Below are 27,872 nucleotides of genomic sequence, written 5' to 3'. Positions count from 1 at the left end.
CCCTGTCCTGGCCATCATCCTGCTGTGCTCTGCCTGCAGCTGTGACTCTGGGGGGGACTGCGAGTGTCTGTGCACAGCCATCGCCACCTATGCCGAGGAGTGCAGCCAGCGCGGCATCCACGTCCGCTGGAGGAGCCAGGACCTGTGCCGTGAGTTCTCATCCACAGCGCCCAGGTTGTGCTGGGGGTTCTGGGATGGGGTCCGGGATGAGTCTGGCACATGTGTTCCAGGATGGGGTCCAGGATGTGGGGTGCCTGGGTTGGGATCTGGGCTGTGCAGGCTCACCCCAGGGCCGGCAAAATGTGACTTCAACACTCTGTGCCTCTGCAGCCATGCAGTGCGATGGGGGGCAGGAATATAGTGCCTGCGGCCCCCCCTGCCCCCAAACCTGCCAGAACTTGGGCCTGGAGCTGCCCGAGCACTGTGACACCATGTCCTGCCTGGAGGGCTGCTTCTGCCCCGAGGGGAAGGTGCTGCACGGTGAGCAGAGGGCTGCCGGGAGGGCTTCCCCTTGCCGCCCTTTCTGACTCCTCCATCCCTCCCCGCTGTCAGAGGGCAGCTGCATCGACCCCGCCGAGTGCCCGTGCTTCATGCAGGGCATCGCCTTCCCAGACAGCGCTGTGGTGCAGCAGGGCTGCAGGAACTGGTGAGCGCGGCCGGTGCCCCCCCCCCCCCCGCCCATCCCGCACCCCACCTGCAGCCCATCCTGACCGCGGCTCCCCGCAGCACGTGCACCGCAGGGCTGTGGCAATGCGCACCCGCGGCAGAGCCCTGCCCGGCACAGCCCCGCTGCCCGGACTCGGAATTCCCGTGCCGCACCGGCGGGCGCTGCGTGCCGGGCGCGTGGCTCTGCGACAACGAGGACGACTGCGGGGACGGCTCGGATGAGGTCTGTGCCCCGCGCTGCGCCCCGCACCAGCACCGCTGCGCTGACGGGCAGTGCGTGCCCTGGGCTGCCCGCTGCGATGGTTTGTCCGACTGCGGGGACGGCTCGGATGAGCGCGGCTGCCCACCCCCCCCCCTGCGCCCCGCCGGAGTTCCGCTGCGCCGGCGGCCGCTGCATCCCGCGGGCACGGGTCTGCGATGGGGAGCTGGACTGCGGCTTCGCCGACGACTCAGACGAGGCAGGCGAGTGGCCCCGGTGGCACCGGCTGTGGGCAGCGAGCACCACGGGTGGTTTGGGGACAGTTCTGCGTGTTCCCATCCCTGGGGCTGTGCCCGCCGCGGGCTCTGACCGCTGTCCCCGCAGGCTGCAGCCCGAGCTGTGATGCGGGTGAGTTCCAGTGCGCGGCGGGACGCTGCGTGCCGTACCCGCACCGCTGCAACGGACACGATGACTGCGGGGACTTCAGCGACGAGCGGGGCTGCGTCTGCCCGGCCGGCCACTTCCAGTGCCCTGATGCTCTGTGCGTGCCCCCGGCCGCCCTCTGTGATGGGACGCGGGACTGCGGGGATGGCACTGATGAGGCGTTCTGCCCAGGTGAGGGGCTGCGGCCGTGGCGAGCACGGGACTGAGCGTCTGGTGACATCGCCCTGGGACTGTCCCCTTCCCCACAGACCGCATCACCTGTGCCCCAGGACAGCTCCCCTGCCCCGATGGCTCCTGTGTCAGCGAGGTGAAGCTCTGCGATGGCGTTTGGGACTGCAGAGATGGATGGGACGAGAGCTCTGTGCGCTGCATGGTGTCCTGGGCTCCCCCTGCACCCACCGACCTGCCCACAGTGCCTGCTAATGGCACAGCAGGTGAGGGCACAGGTGTCCCCTGCGCTCCCCACATCCCCAGTGCAATCAGTGGGAACACTTCGCTCTTTGCTGGAGAAGCCCGAGGTGCCCTCTACCCCTGCTGGGGTTCTGCAGGGAAGGGGAAGAAGACACATGGGGTCCATGTGTGGGGTTCCTTCTCGCTGTATCACCCCATGGTGACATCTCCCCCAGCAGCACCCGCGTGTGGACCCTACGAGTTCCCATGCCGGAGTGGGCAGTGCGTGCCGCGGGGCTGGGTGTGTGACAGCGAGGCCGACTGCCCCGACGACAGCGACGAGCTGGGCTGCAACCGGAGCTGTGCACTGGGACACTTCCCCTGCGCCCTGGGTGCCCGCTGCATCCCCTACGACCACCTCTGTGATGGCGTCCCCCACTGCCCCGACCACTCTGATGAAAGCGACGACAACTGTGGTGAGGCGCAGCGTGTCCCCTCGTGTCCCTTCCCAGCCCTGGGATGCCATCTAGGGAGCAGGACCCTCAGAGGGGGTCAGCAAGGCTGCACTCCTTACTTGGTGCCTCACACCATCCCAGGGATCCCCCCTGTGGTGTCAGACCTGATGGGATGCTGTCCCCACTGCAGGCTCTACCCAGATCCCGCCGTGCCCGGGGCGTTTCGTCTGCAACAACCGTGTGTGTTTGAATGCAACCAGGGTGTGTGATGGGGCGATCGACTGCCCCCAGGGCGAGGATGAGCTGGCCTGCGGTGAGGGGAGACCACGGGGGTGACAGGGAGCAGCGGAACTGGGGGGACACATGTGGGTGCTCACGGCACCCCTGTCCCTGTTGCAGAAGGCCGTGTCCCCACTGGTGAGAGGAACCAGACTGTGGGTCCCTGTGCCGAGTACAGCTGTGGGGACGGCAAGTGCATCGCCTTCAAGCAGGTATGGCCATGGGATGGGGATCCATTGATGCCATGGGATGGGGAACCCAGCGATGCCATGGGATGGGGTCCACAGCGGTGCCCACTCTCCTGTCCTGGTGCCCTGTCGGGGTCCCTGCGGTGTTCCCCCATCTCCCTGCCTGCTGCGGGCTCAGCATCGCTCTGTGCCACAGGTGTGCAACGGGCTGCCTGACTGCAGGGATGGGGATGTGGCCTCAGGGTGGCTGCCCACAGATGAGAGGGACTGCGGGCACTGGGGCCCCTGGGCACCCTGGGGGATCTGCAGCCGCTCCTGTGGCCTCGGCCAGCAGCTTCAGGCACGGAAGTGCAGCCAGAGAGCCCCAGGTGTGCTGCACCAGTGCCACGGTGAAGCCACGCAGGCAAGGCCCTGCTTCATCACTGCCTGCCCTGGTGAGTGGGCATGGGGCTTGGATGGGTCTGCATGCGGGATTCAGGGAGTCCCAGGACTGGGAATGTCCAAGGAGTCCCGTTGTTCCATGGGCTGAGTTCCTGGGAGATTTAGGGATTTCTGTGGCTGGGGGTGCCCAGTGGATTTGGGGATTCCTGTTGCTGGGAGTTCCTGGGAGATTTGGATATTCCCGTTGCTGGAGAAATCAGTGGATTTAGGGATTTCTGTGGCCAGAGCTTCTGGATGCACAAAGGGGATTCCCACCACCAGGTCTGTTTTGGGGATCTGGGGGCAGTTCCCAAGGCTGAGGCTGCCCTGGGAACTGGGGAAGGTCTCCTACTACCAGATCTGCCCGGGGGGTTTGGGGCTTCCCATGGCTGGGGCTGCTAGGGGGAACTGATGGGGGTTGCATGACTTGGGCTGTCTGTGGGATGTGTGGGCTGCTTGGAGCGTAAGGGGAAATCCCATTGCCAAGGCTGCCTGGGGGAACAGGAGTTCCCAAAACTGGGATTTATGTGGGAAGTGGGGTCCTCTCATCAGGGCAGAGCAGGCTGTGGGTACACGGTCAGGATGGTGCCCTCCACCCTCACTTCTCCCTCTGCCTGCAGTGGACGGTGCCTGGAGTGAGTGGACGACGTGGTCCAACTGCACGCAGGGCTGTGAGGGGGTGGTGGTACGGCAGCGGCACTGCCAGCCCCCCCGGGACGGCGGCCGGCCCTGCACCGCACTGCCAGCCACAGCCCACGCCACGCTGGAGATCGGTGGGTGACCCCCACCCTGAGACCCCCCACTCCCATGGCCGGGGGCTCACACACCCCCTGACTCCTCACCTGTGCCCCAGGCACGTGCCAGCAGGACGGGTGCCCCCCTGCCTCCTGTCCCAGGGGGCTGCAGCCCCGGCCCTGCGCCCCATGCCCCGCATCCTGCGCCGACCTCGCTGCCCGCACGCCTTGCAGCCAGGAGCAGTGCACCCCAGGTGAGGCTGTGCGTTGGCATCATCCCTGCTGTGTGTTCCACCCTTGTGTGCCCACAACCCACCAGGCTCGGGGGTCTTGGTGGTGCCTGCAGGGTGCTGGTGCGCAGAGGGGTTGGTGCTGGATGGCGAGCGCGGCTGCGTGCGCCCACGGGAGTGTCGCTGCGAGGTGGACGGGCTGCATTACTGGCCAGGGCAGCGCATGAAGCTCAATTGCCGCCTCTGCACCTGCCTGGATGGGCAGCCCCGGCGCTGCCGCCACAACCCTGCCTGCTCTGGTGCGTCCTGCTCTTGTGCCCACCCGCTGGCACGGTGCCGGGGCTGCTCTCACCGCATTTGTGCCCACAGTGAGCTGCAGTTGGTCTGCCTGGTCACCCTGGGGTGAATGCCTGGGGCCCTGCGGTGTGCAGAGCATCCAGTGGTCCTTCCGCAGCCCCAGCCACCCCAGCAAGCACAGCACCAACCGGCAGTGCCGCGGCATCTACCGCAAGGCCCGCAGGTGATGTTGCCCATCGCGTTCTGTGTGCTGTGCGCCATGTGCCGTGTCCTGCATGCCACACACCATGTGCTGAGTCTCTGCTGATGTCTCCTCTTGCAGGTGCCAGACAGAGCCATGCCAGGAGTGTGAGCACCAGGGCCGGAGCCGTGCGCAGGGGGACCGCTGGCGCTGGGGGCCCTGCCATGTCTGCCAGTGCCTGCCCGGCCCTGAGGTGCGCTGCTCGCCATACTGTGCCCACAGCGCCATGGGCTGCCCACAGGTGAGGTGCTGGGGGTCATACTGAGCTCTCCATGCATGAGGTGGGATGTGGCAGTGCCATTGCAGTGCTTGGGTGATGACAGGGCCTTCTCTTCACTCAGGGCCAGGTGCTGGTGGAGGGAAAGGGGGATTCCTGCTGCTTCTGTGCACAGATAGGTGAGCCCGGGGTTGGGTGTGGGGGATAAGGCCACACTGGATTCCTGCTGGCACCTGGGAGCTGCACAGAGGCTGTCCCTACTGCAGGTGACAACGTGACAGCCGTCCCCACAGCACTGACAGTGGAGTACCCCAGCACCGTGCCAGGAGAGCTCCCCGGCAGCCCACTGCCCACATTCCCACTGCCTCCTCCGGGTGGTATGAGAGCTCTGCTCACAGTGTGCCGTGTCCCCACACATCCTCCCTCTCATGGGAATGGGACCCTGTGAGGTCACCCCCTCCCTGCAGGGGGATGCCTCCAAACCCACTCCCTCTGCCCACAGACCCCTGCTACAGCCCCCTGGGCATCGCCTCCCTGCCCGATAGCAGCTTCACCGCCTCAGCCGAGCAGCAGCAGCACCCAGCCCAGGCCGCCCGCCTGCACCACATCTCCCCAGGGCTGGACCTGCAGGGCTGGGCCCCCCCAGCTGACACCCCTCCCGGGCTGCCTTCCCAGCCACCCTTCCTGCAGCTGGACCTGCTGCAGACCACCAACCTCACTGGTGGGTGCTGCACGCCATGTGGATTCGGCACTGCCACACAGTGGGCACTGTGCCGGTGGTGGTGCCAGAGCATGCAGCTGCATGCCAACACGTGCTGTATCTCCCCCAACAGGGGTGGTGGTACAGGGGGCCGGGGCTGGGGATGCCTTCATCACTGCCTTCCAGCTGCAGTTCAGCACGGATGGGAACCACTGGCACGACTACCGACAGGCCTCTGCCAGCGGCTGGCCGGAGCCCAAGGTGCTGCTTGTGCCATGGGCACCTGCATGGGGTGTGTGTGAGGGGGTGGGGGGGCTGCACAGGACTGTCCTGAAGTTCCACGAGTGTCCCCTTGCAGCCAGTAACATGACGACCCCATGTCCCCTTCCCTGCATGTGTGGCTGGGTGCAGGTGTGCTGGTGCTGTGCGTGGGGATTTGAACCTGGGCTTGTGAGTGGGTTTGCACACGGGTGCATACAGGGGGGTGCGCATGGGTATGCGCCTAGATGCACAACCCTTCACACTCATCACTGCCCTCCCACAGCTCTTCCAGGGCAACTGGGATGCCACCACGCCGGTGGTGCAGCTGCTGGACCACGTGGTGCAGGCACGCTACGTCCGCGTCGTCCCTCGGCGCTTCCACAACGCCATCTTCCTGCGGGCAGAGCTGCTGGGCTGCCCAACAGGTACCCTGCGCTGTGCTGTGGGGGTTACCCCCAGACCTCTTCTCCCTGCCCACCTCTCCCTCTCCCCAAAGTGCCCCTGGCCATGACGGTGACGCCGGCATCCTGTGGCACGGGGGAGTTCTGGTGCGGGGTCAGCTGTGTCACAGCATCCCGGAGATGTGATGGTGTCATTGACTGCCCTGGGGGTGCCGACGAGGCCGGCTGTGAGCCCCCCAGCAGCACCACGCTGCCCACCCACCCTGCCAGGTACTGACAGCAGTGGGGGCTGGGGGTGCCTTGGCGTGCTGCATTTGGGGCACACAGCCCCTCACTGCCCAGCTCTGCATCTTCCAGCCTCACAACCTCTGGCAGTGCCGGCATCCTGGGGCTGACTGCAGAGCCACCTGTGGCCTCCCCAGCAGCGGTGAGCCCTGGGACTTGGGGACAAGCAGGGGGGCAGGAGCCATGTGGCACACAGAGCAGCAGTGGTGACACTCATCTCCCTGTGTGCAGGTGCCAGCAGGGACAAGCACGTGGCCCACTGTTGTCTCCACCAGCCCTGCTGTGCCACCTGCCACCAGGCTGCCAGGTGTCCCCACCACCACCATCACCCCCGAGGGGCCACCCTCTCCTAGTCCCCCCTCACCTGGCATGGCAGCAGTAACGGTGTCACACCCTGTGACAGGACTGCCTGTGCCCCCCACTGGGGTCCCCACTCCAACGTCTGCAGGTAAGGAGGCATGACTTGGCACCAGCCCTGTGTGGGGTCTGAGGGGGGGGACGACTTCCCCAGCACCTGGCACCATAGGGGTGGGGATGTGAATGTCCCCAGGGTGACACGGGGACAATGTACATCTTGCTGCTGGCTGGGTGTGCCATGAGGCGGGTGGTAATAACCCACGGCTCCCACTTGTCCCAGCAGCCCCCACCACTGTCCCTCATTTCCCACTGGAGCCACCCCTGCCCCGGCTCCTGTGCCCCCCGGACCAGTTCCTCTGTGATGCCTTGGGCTGTGTGGATGCAGCCATGGTCTGTGATGGGCAGCAGGACTGCCTGGATGGCTCTGATGAGGCGCACTGCGGTGAGCCCCCCAGCACCCCCCTGCCCCCACAGAGCCTGGGGTTGCTGAGCCCCAACTCAACACAAGGGCCTGTCCCACAGGAGCCCCCCCTGCCTCTAGCAGCCCCCCAGCACCCCTGGCCTGGCCCACCTGCTCCCCCAAGCAGTTCTCCTGCAGCACCGGTGAGTGCCTGGCCCTGGAGAAGCGCTGCGACCTGAACCGCGACTGCGCCGATGGCTCCGATGAGAGCAGCTGTGGTGTGTGGGGGGAATGGGGCAGGGATGGGGATGGGATGGGATGGGGATGACAAAGGGATGGGGAGGAGGTGAGGTTGAAATGGGGATGGGGATAAGAATGGGATGGGGTAGGGATAGGATAGAGATTGGAATGGGGATGGGATGAGAATAGCAGATGATGATACGGGCATGGAGATAGGGACAGGAATGGAGTGTAATACGGGTAGGATTGAGGGAATGGGAATAAGATTGAGATAAGATAGGTGGGGATGGTGATGTTAGTGGAGAATTGAATGGAATGGTGATGGAGCTGGGGATGGGAATGCATTTGGCCTGGGGATGGGGATAGGGACAGTGGCAGGAATGCAGAAGACATGAGGAATGGGGATGGAGATAGGAATGTGGAGAGGGAAGGAGTGGGGATGGGGATGGGGAAAGGGCATCCCTCCATCACCAGGCGTTCTGTGCTGGCCAGCTCCAGCCCTCTGCTCCAGTGGGAAAGTGATGGGACAGGTGTTGGGAGTGCCAGAGCTGGTGACACCAGAGCTGGAAGGCACCAAGAGGGGCTGAGCTCAATCCCTGTGGGCCTTTCCAAAGGGGATAAGCTCTGGGCATAGGGAGGCCCCAGGGCAGCCCTCACCCATCTCCATCCCCGCCAGCCGACTGCATCCTGTCCCCATGGGGTGGCTGGAGCCAGTGCAGCCACTCCTGCGGGTTGGGGGTGACATCTCGCCAGCGGGTCCTGCTGCGGGCTGCCCTGCCTGGGGGCACCTGCCTCACCCCCCGCCTTGATACCCGCTCCTGCTTCCTGCGTGCCTGCCCAGGTACTGACCCTGGGCCCCACACCGTGCTGGGGTTTGTGATAGCATGGTTGGGGGGTGAGCCTCATGGCAGGGTATGGCACCGTGGCACAGTGTGGTGGCGTGGTGGGGTGGTGGTGGACAGTGACAGCACAGTGACAGGGCATGGCGGTGGTGTGTGGTTGGGGGGCTCAGTGTGGGGCACAATGGGGGGGGAGGATGGTGGGATATGGTGACAGGACACGGTGGTGGGGCATGGCAGCACAGCAGTGTGGCAAAGCATGATGGGTGGCACATCCCTGCACACCAGCCCCATGGGCATGGCCATCCCTGCAACTGGAGGGTGGAATGGGGGGCTGTGAGGGGGGATTGTGTGGGGTCAGCATAGCCCAGCTGAGGGGGGGGCAGGGCTGAGCAGGGGACAGAGGGCGCCCGCACTGCCCCTGTTCCACTGCCCCCCAGTGCCTGGTGCCTGGGCAGCCTGGAGTGCGTGGTCCTCCTGTGATGCTGAGTGTGGGGGGGGCATGCGGAGCCGCATTCGGAGCTGCACCGACCCCCCACCCAAGAACGGTGGCCAGCCCTGTGTTGGAGAGGCCCTGCAGAGCCAGTCCTGCAATCTACAGCCCTGCGGGGCCACCCGAGGTACGGCAGCAGGGACATTGGGATGGGGACACGAAGGGGTGGGTGTGATGGGATGGGGGCACGGCGCTGTGGGGACTCTTGTGGCACCAGGGTGATATGGGGGAGCACTCCGTCCACATAGCAGCCCGGCTCTGCTCCCACAGAGTGCGGCCCTGGCATGGTGTTGGTGCAGGAAGGGGACTGCGCGCAGGGCCTGGTGCCACCGTGTCCCCAAATCTGCGGGGACCTGAGTGCCACCAGCAGCTGCCAGAGTCCCTGCCAGGACGGTGAGTGACAGGGCGGGCACAGCGCAGGGTGGGGGCTGGGTGCTGGTGTTGGCACACCGGCGCTGATGCCGTGCTGCTGGGCAGGCTGCCGGTGCCCGCCGGGGCTCTTCCTGCAGGAAAGCACCTGCGTCAATGCCAGCCACTGCCACTGTCACCAGGGCCAGCAGCGCTGGCTGCCCGGCCAGGTCTTCCTGCGGGACGGCTGCAGCCGATGGTGAGCAGTGACACCGCGTCCCCCTGCAGCCAGGGCCACCCCCATGCACTTCTCCTTATCCCCGTGGCTGAACCCAGCTTCTGTCCCCAGCGTGTGCCAGGATGGGGTGGTGACATGTGAGGACATGGCCTGTCCCATCGCCTGCGCCTGGTCTGCCTGGTCACCGTGGAGCTTCTGTGACCGTAGCTGCGGTGTGGGCATGCAGGAGAGGTTCAGGTGTGGGTCTGGGGAGGGGACCTGACTGCACGATGCTGGGTGCGGATGTGGGACAATGCAGTGTTGTCCCCACAGATCCCCATCCAACCCCACGGCAGCCAATGGTGGAGCCCCGTGTGATGGGGACACCCGGGAAGTGCGTGAATGCCACACACCCTGTGCCACCAGTACGTGCATGCCACCGCCCTGGGGACAGGACATTTGCTTTCCCTTCCACACCCGCTGCCTGGTGCCCACTGTGGCTGCTCCAGCACCATGCATCCATCTGTCCCAGCTGAACCTAGCAGTGGTTGGAGCTCCTGGACCCCGTGGTCCCCCTGTTCCCAGAGCTGCTTCCACCATGTGGACCGGCGTGGCCACCGGCACCGCTTCAGGCACTGCGAGGGGATGGGGACCTGCCCAGGGCTGGGGATGCAGAAGGAGCCCTGTGACACAGCTCCCTGCCCAGGTGGGTGCTACTGGAGGGGGGGGCACAACACATCGCTGAGACCCTGTTGTGAGGTTTTGTGGGGTGCCTCAAGGCAGAGTGGGTGCCCATGGAGAGGTGGTGCCCATGGTGAGGCAGGGTCCCACGGCGAGGTGGAGTCCCAGCCCATCTCCCTGCAGTGGCAGGTGTCTGGACGCCTTGGTCTGCCTGGTCTGAGTGCTCTGCTCTGTGCGACGCTGGTGTGCAGACACGCAGCCGAACCTGCAGCCCCCCGGCTTTCGGTGGTGCCGAATGCACGGGGCCCCTCCTCCAGACCCGTGGCTGCAACCGCCAGCCCTGCAGAGGTGAGTGCCACGTGGAACACGGGGTTGCAGCACCGGCACTGACACCAACCCTGCACCTGCTCTTCCCCTGCAGCACAGTGCCCTGATGCCATGCGATACCTCACGGCAGAGGAGTGCCAGCACAGTGGGGAGCGATGCCCACAGATCTGCCAGGACCTGGGCACTGGTGTGGCATGCATTGCACAATGCCAGCCTGGCTGCCACTGCCCTCCTGGGCTCCTGCTGCAGAATGGGACCTGCGTGCCACCCAGCCACTGCCTCTGCCACCACCAAGGCCGCCTGTACCGGCCCGGGGACATCATTGCACTCGATACTTGCAACAACTGGTGCGGGGGGCACTGGGGATGGAGTCTGGGGGGTTCCCCCCACCTTCAGCCCTTCCTTACCGCACCTTTCTACAGCACCTGTGTGGCAGGGCAGATGGTGTGCAGCACAGAGATCTGCCCAGGTAGCACTGAGTGGCAACTGCAGGGATGGGGGGGTCCCAGGGCCTCCTGGTGCCAGGGGGCTGGGAGCAGTGAACCTCCATGTCTCACCAGTGCCCTGCACCTGGAGCAACTGGACAGCCTGGAGCACCTGCAGCCACAGCTGTGATGTGGGGATGAGGCGGCGGTATCGGGTGCCCGTTGTGCCCCCCCTGGCCAGGGGGGATCCACTTTGCCAGGGACCCAGCATGGAGGTGGAGTTCTGCAGCCTGCAGCCCTGCCGTGGTGAGCAGCCCCCACCCCAGGAACTGTGGGGAGGGTCCCATGGAATGAGTGTCCTTAGGGAGGGTGCTGTTAGGTGGGTGTCCCTGGAGAGAGTGCAATTGGGTAAGCATCATGGGGTGGGTATCTGTAGGGAGGGTTCTGTGGGGTGGGGGCTACAGAATGGGTGTGTGTAGGGCAGGTGCCAAGGGGTGGGTGGCGTGGGCTGTCCCTGGGGAATGTCTGCAGGTGAGTATCTCTTGGGGCTGGCACCCATGGGGTGGGTGTCCCTACATTGGGTGTCCCTGGGGAGGACACCCCCTAGACGGCTGTCTATGGGATGGGGGTGTCCCTGGGGTGGGTATCTTGGGGAGTTCCTGGGGCCGGTTGCAGCACCCAAAATCCCCGTGTGCACAGCAGCTGTGGCCCCATGGGGTCCGTGGTCGGGGTGCTCGGTGACCTGCGGGGGTGGCTACAGGAACCGCACGCGGGAAGGTCCCCCCCTGCACAGCCTGGAGTTCAGCACCTGCAACCCCACACCCTGCCCTGGTGAGCCCCCGTCCATCTGTCTGCCCATCTGCCCTTCCCTCCACCCCTCCACCCATCCATCCCTCTGTCTGTCCCCTTCCAGCAGCCCCTGTACCAGCAGCCTCTGTTCCCACCCGCCGTGGTTCTCATCCCCCATGGTGTCCCCACCATGCCATCCCCAGGCTGTCCCAGTGCCCTGTGCGCATGGTGGGGGCTCAGAGCCGTGTCCACCCACCCCATAAAGCCCCACACTGGTGTCACCCCAGCTGTCCCGCAGTGGGCAGCCAGCTGCATATCAGTGCCACCAAGCATGGTGACCCAGCTGGGGGGGCTCAATTGTGTTCCTTCCCCAGGCAAGGAGCCGGGGGTCTGCCCTCCCGGCAAGCAGTGGCGGGCGTGCGCCCAGGGCCCAGCCTCGTGTGCAGAGCTGAGCACGGCCCCCCCTGTTGATGGGGGCTGCCACCCCGGCTGCTACTGTCCCCCGGGGGCACTGCTCCTGGTGAGTGGGGGTGAGGGTGTGAAGAAAGGGGGGCTCTGTGCAGGCACCCCCAAACAGCAGCACGGCGCCGTGTCCCTGCAGAGCAATGAGTGTGTGGCCGAGGCGGAGTGTCCCTGTGCCGTGGATGGTGTCCTCTATCAGCCCGGGGATGTTGTGCCACGGGGCTGCCATAACTGGTCGGTGCCCATCGAGGGAGTGGGTCTGGATAATGCTGGCCCCCCTGCCAACCACTCACCTCTGTCCCCAGCTCCTGCATCTCCGGTCGGGTCACCAACTGCTCTCAGGAGGACTGCAGTGATGGTGAGAGCGAGGCCCCCACCAGCCCCACGCTGCAGGGATGGTGCCAACCCCAGCCCTGGTGGCACTGTGGGTCCCCTCCTGCTGCCTCTGTGGCCCCTGGTGGCCGTGGCTGGATTGTGGCAATAGGAATGGGGGTCTCACTCGTGAACCTTTGCCTGGGGACCTGGCCCTAAAGGGAGGGAACTGCCCCAAAGGGAGGAATGTTCCTCAAAAGGGATAGATTTACCCTAAAATGGTGCAAAATGGTGTTCCAAAAATGGTTTTCCCTGCCCGAAAGGGAAGAGTGCGCCATGGAGGGAGGGATGTGCTCCAGAATGGATTGGTGTGTCCCAACATGGAGGACCTGCTCTGAAAGGGAGAGATTTGCCCTAAAGGGGACAGATGTACCCAAAAAGGGAGAAAGTGACCCCAGATGGGGGAGACCTGCCCTCACAGGGGAGGGTCTGCCCCAAAAGTGATGAATCTGCCCTAAAACGAGGGGATCTGCCCCAAAGCAAGTTCCCAGTCATCCCACCCATCCCCAAGCCAATGCTATGGGTGGGCTCATGCTGACACCCCATGCCCCGGGCAGTGGATGGGCCCTGGACCCCCTGGACACCCTGGAGTGAGTGCTCAGCCTCCTGCGGGCCGGGCCTCCAGCGCCGGTACCGCTTCTGCTCTGCACACCCCGGGGTGCCCTGTGCAGAGCCACAGCCCCAGGAACGTCCCTGCACCCGACAGCCCTGCCACAGTGAGTGCCTAAAGCTGAGAGCAGGGATGGGAGGTGGTGGGGATGGTGATGGGGGATCATCCTGTGCTGATGGCCCGTTCCCCAAAACGCAGCTCCCGACTGCACTGCCGTGCCAGGATCGGTGTTCAGCCACTGCGGGCCCCCCTGTCCCCGCTCCTGCGATGACATCTCGGTGAGTGGCGACCCCTCATCGTCCCATCCCATCCCCTCATCATGTCCCCATTGCTCACCAGGGCCGTGTCCCCATGGCAGCACTGCACGTGGTACTGCCAGCCCGGCTGTTACTGCACCAACGGCACGCTGCTGGATGCAACAGGCACAGCATGCGTGGCCCCTGAGAGCTGCACCTGCCTGGATGCGCGCAGCGGGCAGCGGCACCGGCCTGGGCAGAGCGTGCCACGAGGTGATGGCTGCAACAACTGGTGAGCGGGGTGCAGTGAGGGCAGCGGGGCACAGCACCCACCTCATCCCCATTGTCATCCCCGTTGCCGTCCCGTCCCTGTTCCCCATCTCACCCCCATCCCTCCCTCTTCCCCGTTCCCATCCCTGCCTCTCGTTGCTCTCTGCCCGCAGCACGTGCACCCAAGGGAGACTGCTGTGCACCGGGCTGCCCTGCCCCGGTGAGTGCGGGGGTCCCCCATGGAGGGAACAGGGTGTCACTGTGCAAAGAGATGCTGCCAACTGCCCCCCTCCACCCACAGTGCCTGGTGCCTGGTGTGAGTGGTCCCCATGGACGCCATGCTTGAGGAGCTGTGGGGATGAGGCTGCCACGCGGCACCGTGTCTGCTCCTGCCCTGCCCCACAGCAGGGGGGGCCAGGCTGCCCCAGAGGACAGGAGGGCCACGGGGACACCGGGATGGAGATGCAGCACCAGAAATGCCCCCCCGTGCCACCCTGCCCTGGTAGGTGTTGGGAGAAGGGGTCTGGTGCCACGCTCAGTGCCCACCATCACTGCCATTCTGGGGGTATCCCATATTCAGTGCCCGCTGGGCTGCCCCATGTCAGTGCCTGTAAGTTCTATGGTGGGGGGCCATGCTGGGGGAGCCATGCCGGGGATGCCCCATGCTCAGTGCCCACCTCTCTCCCCTCACAGAGGACGGGGCCTGGGGTGCCTGGGGGCCCTGGTCAGGCTGTGGGGGCTGCGGGGGGCAGGCAGTGCGCACCCGCTCCTGCTCCAGCCCCCCTGCCCGCTTCGGGGGGCTGTCCTGTGCCGGGGAGGCACGCCAGAGCCGGCCCTGCCCATGGGCCACCAGCACCTGCCCAGGTGAGGCTGCGGGGTCCTGGGGTCACGGTCCCCTCACCGCTATATCCGTGTCCACCCCCCTGCCATCCCCCCTACACACTGCTGCTCCCTGCAGAGTGTGGTGGTGGTCTGGTGGCCTTTGCCTGTGGCAAGCCATGTCCCCACTCCTGCGAGGACCTGCGGGAGGACACTGCCTGCATGGCCACCCCCCGCTGCCTGCCCGCCTGCGCCTGTCCCCATGGGCAGCTGCTGCAGGACGGCGACTGCGTGTCCCCGGAGCGCTGCCGCTGTGCGTGGGGTGCGTGCTGGGGACACATGCTGGGTGGTGGTCTGGGTGTGCTGGGTGCAATGGGGTGATGGGGGTGGGGTACGGGATGAAATGGGATTTCAGGGATGGAGTACAGACTGCTATGGGGTGGTGGAGTTGCAATGTAGGTTGCATTGGGGTGGAGGAGATGGGGTGCAGGGATGGGGTGTATGGTGCAATTGGATTGCAAGCAGGGGGTGTGTGGTGTCGTGGGATGGCAGGAATGGGGTGCAGGGTGCAAGGAGATGACTGGGATTGCACACAGCATGCGTGGATGGGGTGCAGAATGCTATGGAATGGCAGGGGTGGATGTAGGGTAGTGTGGATGGGATATAGAGTGCTATGGGGTTGCAAGGGTGAGGTGCAGGATAGTGTGGGGCTGTGGGGATGGGGTACAGCATGCAATAGGGTTGCAAGGATAGCGTATGAGGTGTTGTGAAGTGATGGGGGTACAGGATGCAATGGGATGGCAGGGTTGGGATGTAGAGTGCTGCAGGTTTGCAAGGATGGGATGCACCATGCAATGCCATGGCAAAGAATGCAGGAATGGGGCTGTGCCGTGACACAAGCTGGGCACAGGAGGAGGGCTGGGGTGAAGGATGTAATTGTGCATCAGGTGATGTGTGCCTGTGCCCCCCACAGGACCCTCGGAGAATGGGAGCATCTGGGAGCAGGACGAGGCCGTCCCCATGCGGGAGCTGCAGCCTGGTGAGACCTTGCAGAGACACTGCCAGAACTGGTGAGAGCCCCCAGCCCCCAATGGAGGACCTGTGGGACCATCCTGGTGCACAGGGGTGGCACGTGGGCCCCCCCTCACCTTGCTCCCTGTCCCCCAGCACATGCAAGGCTGGCACACTGCAATGCCGTGCAGAGCCCGGGTGCCGCGTGGATGGGGGCTGGAGCCCCTGGGGGCCGTGGTCCCCCTGCTCCCCCGGCTGCCACGCCGGCACCCAGCTCGCCTCCCGCCAGTGCAACAACCCCACACCCCAACTCGGGGGTCGGGGCTGCTCCGGGCACAGCCAGCGCCAGAGACCCTGTCCTGCCACTGAGGGCTGCCCAGGTGGGGGCTGCGGGGCACCCGGGGGGCATGGAGGGCACGGGGCGTGTGGTGGGCATGGAGTAGTTGGGTACACAGGGGCATGGGATGCGTGGGGCATGTGGGGTGGGTGGGGTGTCAAGGGATGGCCCAGGGGTCGATGGGATGCACAGGGTGTGCGGGGTGCATAGGGTATGTGATGTTTATGGGGTGTACAGGGTGCACGGGGTGCATTTGTGGCATGGGTGAGGTAGAAGGGACTGGCACAGGGTGCCTGGGAATGATGGGGTGCCATGGGGTAGTATGAGGTGGGGGAGACATGGATGGCATGGGGTGGGGTGGGGATCCCTGCAGGGCACCCTGTGGCACGGTGCCATGCTCTGCAGTGCCGTGCTGTGCAGTGCAGTGCAGTCCTGCACAGAGCAATGCAGTGCCATGCGGTGCCACTGCTGCCACAGCCCTAATGCCACATGGGTCAGGGTCCTTTGTCATCCCCATGTCCCTTCCCCTGCCCCACAGAAGAGGAGCCGTGGGGCGAGTGGTCCCTGTGGGGGCCCTGCAGCGTTTCCTGTGGTGGGGGGGAGCAGCTCCGCCGTCGGGACTGCCCCCACCCGGGGGGGTGCCCTGGGTTGGCCCTGCAGAGCAAGACCTGCAACAGCCACGTGTGTCGGGGTGAGTGCTGCGCCCTGTCAGTGGCACAGGTGGCACCGTGTGTGGGGTCCTCGGGCCAGCATTTGGGGCACAGGGTGGATGGAAGAGCAGGGAGTGGCACGGTGTGTGCAGGGTGACATGGGGTGACACAGATTGGGTGGAGTGGCATGGGTGGCACGGAGTCCTTGGGGTGGCACGGATCAGATGGAGTGGAATGAGGTGGGTGGTGGGACATGAGGCGGGAGGATATGCATGGGACAGTACAGTGTCCTCGGGGGTGGAACTGATTACCTGAAGTGGCAACAGGTGGATGGAGGGGCATGGGGTGGCACGGTGTGCGCAGGATGCTATGGGGTGGCACGAGGTGGGAGGGGGCAGATGGAGTAGCATGATGTGTGGGGGGCAGCACAGGTTGGATGGGGTTGCGCAGGATTGCACACAGTGGGTGAGGGGACACAAGGTGTCATGGTGTGCACAGGGTGGCACTGAGCAGCAGGGAGTGGGTGGAAGGATCTGGGGTGCACGGGATGGGACGGGGTCCTCGGGGTGGATAGGATTGGACAGGTTGGTGCCTGGTGGATGAGTGATGGGGTGGATGGGGTGGCATGGCACCCGCAAGCCATGTCCTGCACGTGAGCCAGAGCCGCAGCGGGGGGTCCAGAGGCTCCAGGAGCCCTCCCTGGGTCCAGCCCCACTCAGCCCCATCCCTGCACAGAGGCGGGCTGCCCACCGGGACGGCTGTACCGCGAGTGCCAGCAGGGTGAGGGCTGCCCCTACAGCTGTGCCCACCTCGCCGGCCGCATCGCCTGCTTCCCTGGGGGGTGCCAGGAGGGCTGTCACTGCCCCGCCGGCACCCTGCTGCACCACGGCCACTGCCTGCAGGTGAGCTCCTGCACCAGGGACCCCGTGGGTGCAGCCTCCTCCTTGTGCACTGCCTGGCTGAGGGGTCTTTGCTTGGTCCTCCTGTGCTCAGGGGGGGCTTTGGCGTGGGTGCTCCCTGGGGCTATGAGTGCGCCCTGCTCCCATGGGTGACCCCACGGATGTGTCACCGGTGCACGATGCAGGAGTGCCCCTGCGTGCTGACTGCCGAGGTTCTGAGGGAGCTCCGGAACAGCTCTGCTGACCCCCAGGCAGTCTCCCCTCTCCTGGGCACCCAGGGACCCCCATTGGCACTGGACCAGGAGGTGCCACCTGGCAGCACCATCCACTCTGCCTGCACCTCCTGGTGAGCACCCGGCCCCCTCCCCACTCACCCTGACCCCCAAATCCTCACCCCGTGCCCCCACTCCACTCTCACCCCGTGTCGTCGTCGTTCCCCCCCCTCCCCCCGCAGCACCTGCCTCCACGGCCACCTCAACTGCTCAGAGCCCGTGTGCCCGCGGGACGGGGGCTTCTCACCCTGGGGTCCCTGGAGCAGCTGCTCGCGGAGCTGCGGGGGTCTGGGGGTGATGACACGCCGGAGGGGCTGCACCAACCCCGAGCCCGCCCGGGGGGGCCGGGACTGCGCCGGGCCGCGCTCCGACAGCAAGTACTGCCAGAGCCCCGAGTGCCCAGGTGCGTGACGGCCCCGCGCCCCGCCGTGCCGCGGCTGTGGGATGCGGGGATGACACCGCGTGCTCTGCTCCCCGCAGCCGTCCCCACGACGGAGCCCGGCCCCGGTGTCCCAGGTAAGGGCTGTGCCGCCGGGGGGCATCTGGGACAGGGAGGACCTCGCGGGGCCGCCCCGGCTGTCAGCACCCCGCTCCCGGGCAGGTGCGGAGGAAGAGGACGGTTTCGGCCCCTGGTCCCCCTGGAGCCCCTGCTCCAAGACTTGCACGCACCCCGAGCGCCCGGCCACCAAGACCCGCGAGCGTCCGTGCGTCAGGACGGCCGCCTGCAGCGGGGACAGCTTCCAGGAGCAGCCGTGCAACCTTCCCCTCTGCTCAGGTCGGTTCGGCCCCCCTCCCCGCGCCTTCCGCACGAGCTCCGCGCTGCGTGGCACGGCCGGCAGGAGCTGCCACCCCCCGCGTCCCCGCAGACGCCCCCCCGTGCCAAGGCGAGGACTGCGCCGGCCTGAACTGCTCGTGGGCGCCGTGGGGGCCGTGGGCCGAGTGCTCCCGCAGCTGCGGTGTGGGGCGGCAGCAGCGGCTGCGGGCGTACAGCCCCCCCGGCGCGGGCGGCCGCTGGTGCCCGGGGATCCTCAGCGCCTTCGTGCAGCGCCGCTTCTGCAGCCTGCAGGCGTGCAAAGGTGGGGGGCGGCCGGGGGGCGGCGGCAGCCCGAGGGGTTTTGCTGAGCTCCGGGTGGCCCGTGGGAGTGACGCCCGTCCCTTCGCGTCCCGCCGGCTGCAGTGGACGGTGCGTGGTCGGCATGGAGCCCCTGGACCCGCTGCGACCGCACGTGTGGAGGGGGGCGAGCGGTGCGCAGCCGGTCCTGCACCCGACCCCCCCCCAAGAACGGGGGACAGCGCTGCCATGGAGAGAGACACCAACTGCGCCTCTGCAACGCCCAGCCCTGCGGTGGGGGGGAGTGTAGGGGGGGTGGGAAAGGGGAGGGATGGGGGTGGGGATGGGGGCGGGAAAGGGAATGGAGGTGGGGACAGGAACGGGGATGGGGATGGAGATGGGGATGGATATGGGGTATGGATGGGGATGGGGTCTGGATGGGGATGGGATGGGGATGGAGATAGGATGGATATGGAGGTAGGGATAGGGATGGAAATGGGAACAGAGATGCAGACAGGAACGGGGATGGGGATGAGGATGGGGATGGAGATAGGATGGATATGGGGAAGGGGATGGGGTATGGATGGGGATGGGGTCTGGATGGGGATGAGGATGGGGATGGAGTGGGACCTCAGCGCTGGTGCCGCTGACAAGTGCCCCTTCCCAGGTGACAGCTGCCCCCCTGGCATGGCCCTGGTGACCTGTGCCAACCGCTGCCCCCGGCACTGTGGGGACCTACAGGAGGGCATCGTCTGTGGGGAGGAGGAGCACTGTGAGCCCGGCTGCCGCTGCCCCAACGGTGAGTGCCCCTCTTGTGTTGTCACTGCACCCCTGAAGGAACATGGCCTGAGAGATGCTCAGGGATTTTGGAGTGCCCTTGGTGGGTGTGGGTGGCAGCAGGGCTCCGTGCTATGCACGTGCACTGCAAATGCCCACAGTGCTGGGAATGCATTGCAAGCACACTCATGCACTGCAAGAACGCTTGCAGGCAGAGCTACGCATGCACTACAAGCACATGTGCACTGCAGGCATGCCCAGAGCTGGCTGCAGTGTCAGTGTGCTTGCATGGCTGCACGTGCACTGCAAACCCACACAGTGCTGGGGGCGCACTGCAAAGTGCTTGTGGGCAATGCTGTGCAGTGATGGGCACTGCAGGTGCTCAGTGCTGGGAACGCAAACGTGCAGGGCTGCACGTGCATGATGTGCAGAACTGTGTGCACACTGCAAATCCAGTGCTGGGCATGCGCTGCAAATGCAAATGCATGCAGAGCTGCGTGTGCACTGCCAACGCACATGCATGTACAGCTGCGTCCTCCACGTCGGGAGGTGCATCCAGCTGGAGGCTGAGCCAGGCGTTGCACGCTCACATGCACACACACAGGCTTCCGTGGTGACGCTGCCCTCCTGCAGGCACCCTGGAGCAGGACGGGGGCTGTGTGCCCCTCGCACACTGCGAGTGCACAGACGCGCAGGGCCGTGGTTGGGTGCCGGGCAGCTCGCATCGCGATGGCTGCAACAACTGCACGTGTCTGGAGGGCCGCCTGCGCTGCACCGACCGCCTCTGCGCGCCGCTGCGCTGCCACTGGAGCCGCTGGTCCCACTGGTCTCCGTGCAGTGTCACCTGTGGGGATGGCCAGCAGACGCGCTTCAGGTGGGGATGTGGTGCTGCCAGTGCATGGCCAGGCACTGTGGGCCATGAGGACCTGTCAGCTCCATGTCGTCTGCTTTGTGCCTCGACAGGACACCTGCGGTGGGCTCATGGGATGAGGAGTGCCAAGGGGAGCAGATGGAGAACCGGGGCTGTGCCATGGGACCCTGCCCACCCCTGTGCCCCCAGGGCAGCTGGGAGAGGAGGCTGGGAGACACGTGGCTGCAGGGCGAGTGCCAGCAATGGTCAGTGCCCCAAGGTGGGGATGTGGGGTGTGCGGGGCTGCTCCTGCATTGCCTGCAACATAGGCGTTACCTACCCCGTGGGTACAACCTACCCTTTGGGCGTCACCCATCCCATTAGCATCACCCACCCCATGGGCACCATCACCAGCCCAATGGGCGCCACCCACCCTACAAGTGCCCTGCTCCATGGGCACCACCTATCCTGCAGGTATCATCCACACCTTTGGTTACCTATCCCATGGGCATCACGTATTCCTTGAGCATCACCCACCCTATTAGCATCACCACCCCGTGGATACCACCCACCTCCTTGGGCACCACCTGCCCTATGGGCATCTCCTGCCCCCCATAAGCATCACTCACCTCTTGAGCATCCTGCACCCCATTACCATCACCACCCACCCCATGGTCACTGATCCTTTTTATCCTCTCCTACAGCACCTGCACGCCAGAGGGCACCGTTTGCGAGGACACCGCCTGTGCCGGTGGGTGCCATGCAGTCCCAAACATCCCCGGGGCTCTGGGGATGGAGGGGACCGGGTGACACTGTGGCCCGTGATGTGCCACCTCTCCATCCCAGGGGCTGAACACTGCACATGGGGCACATGGAGTCCCTGCTCCCAGAGCTGTGGCACCGGCCTGACCTCCCGGGAGGGCTCCTGTCCTTGCCCATCTCCGGGTCCCCCTGGTGCCCTCTGCAACGCCAGCACCGGGGATGGAGCCAGAGCTCACCAGGAGGTGCAGGCCTGCTACCTTCACCCCTGCCCAGGTAGGGGATCAGCACGGGTGTGGGGCAGTGGGGCCATACCCATTCCTCACCCTCTGCTCTGCCACAGCTGAGTGCTCCTGGAGTGTCTGGAGTTCCTGGAGCAGCTGCTCCTGCAGCTCCCCACTGCAGCACCGGCATCGGCACCGACACGGCGCCGGCCTCTGTGTGGGGCTGGACGTGGAGCTGCGCCCCTGCAACACCTCGGGATGCTCTGGTGAGGATGGGGATGGCAGGGATCTTCCTGCCCCAGCATGGCCCTCCCCACATCCTGCCCTTTCTGTGTGCTGCCTGCCTGTCTTAGTGACGCTTGGGGTGCCTCTGCCCATCTGTGTGTCCCTGCCCTGGTCCTATGTATCCCCATGCACTCACAGGGGTGTCCCTTCATCCCTTCCAATCCCTGTGCATTCTCTGGGATGTCCCTTCCTGCCACCATACACTCCCTGCCTGCATCCTGCCCTTGTCCCCACAGAATCCAGCTGTGAGCCCCCCTTCGAGTTCCGGACCTGCAGCCCCCCCTGTGCCCAGCTTTGTTCCACACTGCAGCATCCAGAGCTGTGCCCAGCCCAGTCCCACTGCCTGCCTGGCTGCTTCTGCCCCCAGGCAAGAGGGGCACGGGGAGGGGGGGGCTGGAGGCAGCCTGGTGGGCTCTGAATCTGCTGGGAGGAGGGAGAGCTTAGAAAGAACCAAATGCCACCAATGGGACAGGAGAGGCTGCAGGGATGCTGTGGGGACACTGGGGGGACACAGGAGGAAATACTGCAGGGACATTGAGGAGACACCGCATGGACAATGGGGGGATGCTGCAGGGGTGCTATGAGGACACAGTAGGGACACTGCAGGGGTATGTTTTGGGGACCCTACAGGGAGTTGATGGGGATGCCGTGGGAATGCTGTGGGATGCTTGGGGGCGCTGTGGGAATGCTGTGTGGATGCACTAGATGCCTCTCCACATCTCCGTGTCCTGGCAGGGGCTCCTGGAGCAGCGTGGTGCCTGCGTGCCCCATGAGCAGTGTGACTGCCTGCACGCCAATGGGTCAGGCGGCCTGGTGACACTGTCCCCAGGGGACATCATCCTGCTGGGATGCAAGGAGTGGTGAGTGGGGCTGTGGTGCGCCAGGGGGGTGTCCCCCACTTGGGGGGGCCAGGGGCAGCACCTGGAGCTCAGAGCTGTTTGTTCCCTCACAGCGTGTGCCAGGATGGAGCCCTGCAGTGCAGCAGTGAAGGCTGCCAGGGTGAGTACATCCCTCCTGCCCCATGGCTTCCATTTGCCACGTCTCCATGCCCCATGACTGCCACTGTGTGGCAGTGCCGTGTCCCCCTGTCCCATGGCTGCTGCTGTGCTGGCAATGCCGTGTCCCCATCCCCCGTGGCTTTTATTGTGTGGCAGTGCAACGTCCCCATGCCTCGTGGCTGGCGTTCTGGCAGTGCCACATCTTGTGCTCCAACCATGGAACATCCCAGCATCTCCATGTCCCCACAGGACTGCTCCCGCTGAGCCCCTGGTCAGAGTGGACGCCTTGCAGCACCTGCCTGCCCCTGTCCCCATCCCACCTGGGGAATGTCACACCACACGTGTCAGTGCAGCACCGCTACCGAGCCTGCCTGGACCCACAGAGCGGCCACCCTTGGTCTGGAGATGCAGCTGTGTGCTCAGCTGAGCTGCAGCAGCAGCGGCTCTGCCCAGACCCTGACATCTGCCAAGGTACCGCAGTGCCGCAGGGCATGGAGGTGAGGGGCTCCCTGTGTCCCCCCCCGAGTAACACCAACATCCCATAGAGCTGTGCCTCTGGAGCCCCTGGGGGCCGTGGGGGCCCTGCCAGCAGCCCTGCAGCGGGAGTTTCCGCCTGCGGCACCGCCAGCTCCAACACCTGGCAGGCAGCAGGCAGTGCCGGGGGGCACAGACCCAGAGCGAGGGCTGCAACACGGCCGTGTGCCCAGGTAATCCCCCATCCCTCCACCACCCCGGGACCCCCACCCAGACGGGGGCTGAAACCAGGCTGCTGTGCACAGGGGAGGATTGTGAGGAGCAGGGAAGGATATTCACCGCCACCTGTGCAAACAGCTGCCCCCGTGCCTGCACTGACCTCTGGCAGCACGTGGAATGCATGCAGGGGGGCTGCAAGCCAGGTATGGCCCCCCTATGCACTCCTCCCTGCACCCATCCACCCAGACACTTGCAGCACCACGGTGCCATCCCACCCCCCTGCACTGCAGGGTGCCGGTGCCCACAGGGGCAGCTGCTGCAGGACGGGGTGTGCGTGCCCACAGCCCAGTGCCGCTGTGGGCTGAACGGGGGCAACGGCACCCGGGAGCTGTGGCCAGGGCAGGAGGCCACTATCGAGTGCCACAACTGGTGGGTGCCATGGGGCTCATGGCACGGGCAGGACCACGCTGTGCCCGTCACTGAGCCCCAGTGAGTGGGGGGAGTTGGGTGTTCTGGTTGGGCTCCATTCTCACGCAGCTGCTCCGCAGCACCTGTGAGAATGGCACCATGGTGTGCCCGGCGCTGCCGTGCCCATCCTATGGGCCCTGGTCCACCTGGAGCCCCTGCTCGAGCAGCTGTGGCAGTGGCCGCACCTCCCGGCACCGCATCTGTGAGCCGAGCCCCGGCGGGGTGCCCTGCACAGCCAGCGGGATGCAGGAGACAGCTGAGTGCAGCCCCCAGCCCTGCCCTGGTGAGTGCCCAGCGTCGCTACCACCATCAGCACGGACACTCCTCAGGGTTGGCACTGAGCCCTGTCCCCTGCAGCTGTCTGTCAGCTGAGCCCCTGGTCCCCCTGGAGCCCCTGCAGCAGCAGTTGTGGAGGTGGCCGCTCGGAGCGCAGCCGGGAGCTGCTGGGGGGTGAGGAGGAGCCGTGCCTCATCCCAGCACTGCGGCAGCACCGCATCTGCAACGTGCACAACTGCACGCAGGGTAAGGGCTGCACAAAGCGGGGAGCCTCGAATTGGGGGGGGGGTAGGGCTTACTGATGGCTGCGTCCTCGTCTGCAGAATGTCCCCACAGCCAGGTGCTCAGGGAATGTGCCAACACCTGTCCCCACACCTGCGCCGACCTGCGCCCACAGACACAGTGCCTCCCACAGCCCTGCCAGCCTGGATGCGCCTGCCTGCCCGGACAGGTGGGGCTGTGGAGCTGCACGGGGCTTCTGGGGATGGGGCAGCAGCCTCAGGATCCCCATCACCCACAGGTGCTGCAGGATGGTGCCTGCGTGCCCCCTGAGGAGTGCCGCTGCACGCTCGACCCCACCATGACAGGAGTGCTCAACCTGTCACGGGAGGAGCAAGAGCAGGAGCACGCACCAGGCAGCCGCCTGCAGCACCGCTGCAACACGTGGTGTGTGCCCCCAGCCCCACAGCATCACCCCACAGCAGGGGGCACTGAGCTGGGTGGTGTTGGGTGCTGGGTGGGCACTGAGCCCCTCTCTGTCTGCAGCGTTTGCATCCGTGGCACCTTCAACTGCTCGCAGGAGGAGTGCAATGGTGAGGGCAACCCATTCTCATCCCCGTGCCTGCGCTGTGATCCCTGTGCCACAGCCGGGCCTTGCTCGCTCCCTGTGCAGTGGATTGCCTGTGGTCCCCGTGGTCGCCCTGGTCCCCCTGCTCAGTGACGTGTGGGATGGGTAAGCAGCTCTCACACCGGCACCCACTGCGGCAGCGCCTCTATGAGGGGGCTGAGTGCCTGGGGCCCCCCGTGCGCCAGGCTGCCTGTCACCTCCCTGACTGCGGTGAGTGTCCCTGGAGTCCCCAGGTACGGCTGTGGCTCATCAAGCTGCTAAGCAGAGCATGGGGGAGGAGTGATGGGGTGGGTGGTGAAGGAAGGGCGCAAGCCATCACCGTGGGATGCTGAGGCTCTGGGGGTGCACGAGCACCTGGGCGGGTTTGTCCGCCACCAGCCCTGGCCACTCCGGTCTCCACATGCTGGGCTGCTGCATGGCCGGTGCTGGTGACACATCCCATGCTGCTGGCAGCCTGCCCAGAGGGGGAGCGCTGGCAGGGCCCTGCTGTGTCACCAAGCTGCGAGCAGAGCTGCAGGGACATCCTCGATGAGGCCCCTCCAAGCTGCACCCCTTCCCCATCCCCTGGCTGCACCTGTGAGCCCGGCCGCTACCGCAACAGCAGTGGCCACTGTGTGCCCTCTGCCCTCTGTGAGTGCCTGCACCAGGGGCAGCTGCACCAGGTGAGCAGGGCACAGCACCTGGGGGTGCCCGGGGGTGCCTAGAGGTGCCCCCACCTCACTGCTGAGCTCTCTCCCCCCCCAGCCTGGCAGTGAGTGGCAGGAGCAATGTGCCAGGTGCCGCTGCGTGGATGGCAAAGCCGACTGCACCGATGGCTGCACGCCGCTCTCCTGCCTCGAGGTACAACGCCACTGCCCCCCGCTGCCCTTTCCATCCTCCTCCTGCCCCCCACTGCCCCTTGGCTCCCTGATGCCTGAGGGCTGCAGCACTTTCCCTAAGAGGATGGGCTGAGGGAGCTGGGCTTGTCCAGCCTGGAGAAGAGAAGGCTGCAAGGAGACCTCATTGCATTTAAAAGTGCATTATAAACAGGAGGGGAAGCAGTTTTTTTACAAGGGTAGGCAGTGATAGGACAAGGAGGAATGGTTTTAAGCTCAAAGAAGGAAGGTTTACATCAGATGTCAGGGAGAAGCTCTTTACTATGAGTGGTGAGGTGCTGGAACAGGCTGCACAGAGAGGCTGTGGTGCTCCATCCCTGGAGGTGTTCAGAACCAGGTTGGATGGGGCCTTGAGCAAGTGTGTGTAGGGCCAGATAGAGATTGGTGGCCCTGCCTGTGGTGGGGGGGTTGGATCCCTGGGGTCCCTTCCAACCCAAGCCGTTCTATGATTCTATGATGCTGCTGTATCCACAGGGTGAGGTGAAGGTGCGGGAGCCAGGGCGCTGCTGTCCCGTCTGCAGGATGGAGTGGCCAGGTAAGGGCCTCAAGGGGAACCCCCACTGTAGCCCCTCTCCCGGGGACCCCCCTGCAGCCACCTATGGGGGCATCACTGCTCTGCCCCCCTCCCCACAGAGGAGCCATCCTCCATGTGCCGGCGCTTCACCGAGCTGCGCAACATCACCAAGGGTCCCTGCTCACTGCCCAACGTGGAGGTCAGCTTCTGCAGCGGCCGCTGCCCATCCCGCACCGCCGTCACCCCCGAGGTGGGTCTGTGGGCACCGGGTGCCGCCCCCGTTCCATGGGCACAGCACACGAAGTCAGTGCCGCGGCGCTGTGCCCACGCAGGAGCCGTACCTGCAGACGCTGTGTGAGTGCTGCAGTTACCGCCTGGACCCCGGCAGCCCCGTGCGCATCCTCAGCCTGCCCTGTGCGGGTGGCGCTGCCGAGCCTGTCGTGCTGCCCATCATCCACAGCTGCGAGTGCAGCAGCTGCCAGGGTGAGCAGGGATTGGGGCACAACCCGGCCCCTGTTGCATCCCCGGCCTCGCCTCATGCCTTGTTCTGCAGGTGGGGATTTCTCCAAGCGCTGATGCCCGGAGGGAAGCTGTCCTGCTGCGTGCCGTGGTGGTGGAGGACCCCGAGGCATCCCCCTTTCCCCTCTGTACTGCAATAAAGCTACGAGCCTCCACCTAAGCTGTTCCTTGGTGGGAGCGAGGATGGGATGGAGAGGTGGCAGGGGACAGCTGGGGACGGAGATGGCTGCACGGTGAGGGTTGGAGGGGCTCAGGGGGACCAGGGCAGGACCAGGAGAGAGCAACATGGCCAGGGGACCTTGGTGCCTCCTAGCAGCAGTGCCCTGCCATGCCGTGGTGCCCTGCCATGCTGGGGTGCCCTGCCATGCCGCAGTGCAGTGCTGTGCAGCAGTGCCTTGCTGTCCTGCGATGCCTTGCTACCCCATGGCACTGTGCTGTGCCTCAGTGCCGTGCTGAGCTGCAGCACAGCAGAGCTTTGGCTGAGCCATGGCTGGTGCTTGGGCAAGGCGCAGGAAAGCTGCCCCAGGCTCAGCCCCCACAGGACCAGAGGTTTGTTTGGGGGCGGATTCACAGACAGGGCTCAGCACTCCTCCTCATGCCCCAGAGTCACAGTGGGCTGCCACCAGCTTGGCGTGGGTGATGCAAGGAGCTTGGCATTGACAAGGACATCCTTGAACGAACTGTTGGACTCCTTAGGTGTCCAATTAGAGGGAATAACTGCAAAATCAGGAACCTTAAACTAGTTGGACAGAACGGTATGGAGATGGGAATTCAAACCCAAAAATGCTTCATCAAATGTGAGTGAAACCCACTGCAAGAGTGGTATGATGGGAGAGAACTGGATGTGCTTGAAGCTCCCATGAATTCTGAGTGATTCCTTCACAACAGAGGGATTGATGTGAGGAAAAAAGGACATACAGCACTCATTTCAGATAGTGGTGAGGCACTGGAACAGGTTGCCCAAGGAGGCTGTGGATGCCCCATCCCTGCAGGCAGTCAAGGCCAGGCTGGATGTGGCTCTGGGCAGCCTGGGCTGCTGGTTGGTGACCTGCACACAGCAGGGCTTGGAGCTGGATGAGCATCGTGCTCCTTTGCAACCATTCTATGATGATTCTATGATTCGCTGTGCACAGCTGAATATTGGAACGACTGCAGCCAGGTGATGCTGCCATTTAACTGAGTTGGATTTGCTGGATGCCAAACTGAAGTGCAGCCTGAAGAATCACATCACACAGGCGATGGTTTGGGGCACCTTTCCAACAAACGTGCAGTGAT

At 65.3% G+C, this 27,872-nt stretch overlaps 1 protein-coding gene across 1 annotated transcript in view; it reads left to right on the top strand.

Moving 5' to 3' along the window:
* LOC122193725 (SCO-spondin-like) overlaps positions 1 to 26,654 on the top strand; it is a 34,854-nt gene extending 8,200 nt beyond the window's left edge. Inside the window, 83 exon segments of the mRNA XM_042894591.1 lie at positions 40 to 149; positions 331 to 480; positions 553 to 646; positions 727 to 1,012; positions 1,014 to 1,128; positions 1,250 to 1,480; positions 1,558 to 1,743; positions 1,939 to 2,175; positions 2,345 to 2,467; positions 2,554 to 2,645; positions 2,818 to 3,055; positions 3,662 to 3,814; positions 3,895 to 4,029; positions 4,122 to 4,304; positions 4,375 to 4,525; positions 4,625 to 4,784; positions 4,885 to 4,939; positions 5,027 to 5,137; positions 5,263 to 5,481; positions 5,594 to 5,691; positions 6,005 to 6,158; positions 6,218 to 6,392; positions 6,480 to 6,549; positions 6,639 to 6,863; positions 7,080 to 7,206; positions 7,287 to 7,442; positions 8,081 to 8,245; positions 8,684 to 8,863; positions 9,007 to 9,129; positions 9,214 to 9,343; positions 9,434 to 9,559; positions 9,635 to 9,726; positions 9,834 to 10,007; positions 10,166 to 10,330; positions 10,404 to 10,656; positions 10,732 to 10,778; positions 10,870 to 11,040; positions 11,437 to 11,565; positions 11,898 to 12,043; positions 12,125 to 12,219; positions 12,291 to 12,343; positions 12,915 to 13,073; positions 13,166 to 13,245; positions 13,326 to 13,495; positions 13,647 to 13,693; positions 13,775 to 13,975; positions 14,167 to 14,337; positions 14,432 to 14,614; positions 15,266 to 15,362; positions 15,460 to 15,683; positions 16,179 to 16,331; positions 17,026 to 17,192; positions 17,375 to 17,535; positions 17,644 to 17,864; positions 17,942 to 17,977; positions 18,063 to 18,236; positions 18,328 to 18,537; positions 18,639 to 18,806; positions 19,180 to 19,311; positions 19,923 to 20,163; positions 20,253 to 20,405; positions 20,844 to 20,890; positions 20,986 to 21,174; positions 21,242 to 21,388; positions 21,644 to 21,774; positions 22,143 to 22,267; positions 22,360 to 22,406; positions 22,655 to 22,876; positions 22,951 to 23,112; positions 23,185 to 23,301; positions 23,389 to 23,527; positions 23,647 to 23,849; positions 23,924 to 24,088; positions 24,166 to 24,293; positions 24,363 to 24,508; positions 24,608 to 24,654; positions 24,735 to 24,899; positions 25,143 to 25,351; positions 25,434 to 25,529; positions 26,039 to 26,099; positions 26,198 to 26,328; positions 26,411 to 26,561; positions 26,632 to 26,654. Of these exon segments, the coding sequence (XP_042750525.1) occupies positions 40 to 149; positions 331 to 480; positions 553 to 646; positions 727 to 1,012; positions 1,014 to 1,128; positions 1,250 to 1,480; positions 1,558 to 1,743; positions 1,939 to 2,175; positions 2,345 to 2,467; positions 2,554 to 2,645; positions 2,818 to 3,055; positions 3,662 to 3,814; positions 3,895 to 4,029; positions 4,122 to 4,304; positions 4,375 to 4,525; positions 4,625 to 4,784; positions 4,885 to 4,939; positions 5,027 to 5,137; positions 5,263 to 5,481; positions 5,594 to 5,691; positions 6,005 to 6,158; positions 6,218 to 6,392; positions 6,480 to 6,549; positions 6,639 to 6,863; positions 7,080 to 7,206; positions 7,287 to 7,442; positions 8,081 to 8,245; positions 8,684 to 8,863; positions 9,007 to 9,129; positions 9,214 to 9,343; positions 9,434 to 9,559; positions 9,635 to 9,726; positions 9,834 to 10,007; positions 10,166 to 10,330; positions 10,404 to 10,656; positions 10,732 to 10,778; positions 10,870 to 11,040; positions 11,437 to 11,565; positions 11,898 to 12,043; positions 12,125 to 12,219; positions 12,291 to 12,343; positions 12,915 to 13,073; positions 13,166 to 13,245; positions 13,326 to 13,495; positions 13,647 to 13,693; positions 13,775 to 13,975; positions 14,167 to 14,337; positions 14,432 to 14,614; positions 15,266 to 15,362; positions 15,460 to 15,683; positions 16,179 to 16,331; positions 17,026 to 17,192; positions 17,375 to 17,535; positions 17,644 to 17,864; positions 17,942 to 17,977; positions 18,063 to 18,236; positions 18,328 to 18,537; positions 18,639 to 18,806; positions 19,180 to 19,311; positions 19,923 to 20,163; positions 20,253 to 20,405; positions 20,844 to 20,890; positions 20,986 to 21,174; positions 21,242 to 21,388; positions 21,644 to 21,774; positions 22,143 to 22,267; positions 22,360 to 22,406; positions 22,655 to 22,876; positions 22,951 to 23,112; positions 23,185 to 23,301; positions 23,389 to 23,527; positions 23,647 to 23,849; positions 23,924 to 24,088; positions 24,166 to 24,293; positions 24,363 to 24,508; positions 24,608 to 24,654; positions 24,735 to 24,899; positions 25,143 to 25,351; positions 25,434 to 25,529; positions 26,039 to 26,099; positions 26,198 to 26,328; positions 26,411 to 26,561; positions 26,632 to 26,654 (12,082 nt within the window).
* The last annotated feature ends 1,218 nt before the right edge of the window (positions 26,655 to 27,872 follow it).

The sequence above is a fragment of the Lagopus leucura genome, unplaced genomic scaffold, assembly GCF_019238085.1.
Source record: "Lagopus leucura isolate 7727_CA_CO unplaced genomic scaffold, USGS_WTPT01 227-14_obj-0_obj, whole genome shotgun sequence".
NCBI lineage: Eukaryota > Metazoa > Chordata > Aves > Galliformes > Phasianidae > Lagopus > Lagopus leucura.
This window is presented reverse-complemented; position numbering and strand designations above follow the sequence as displayed.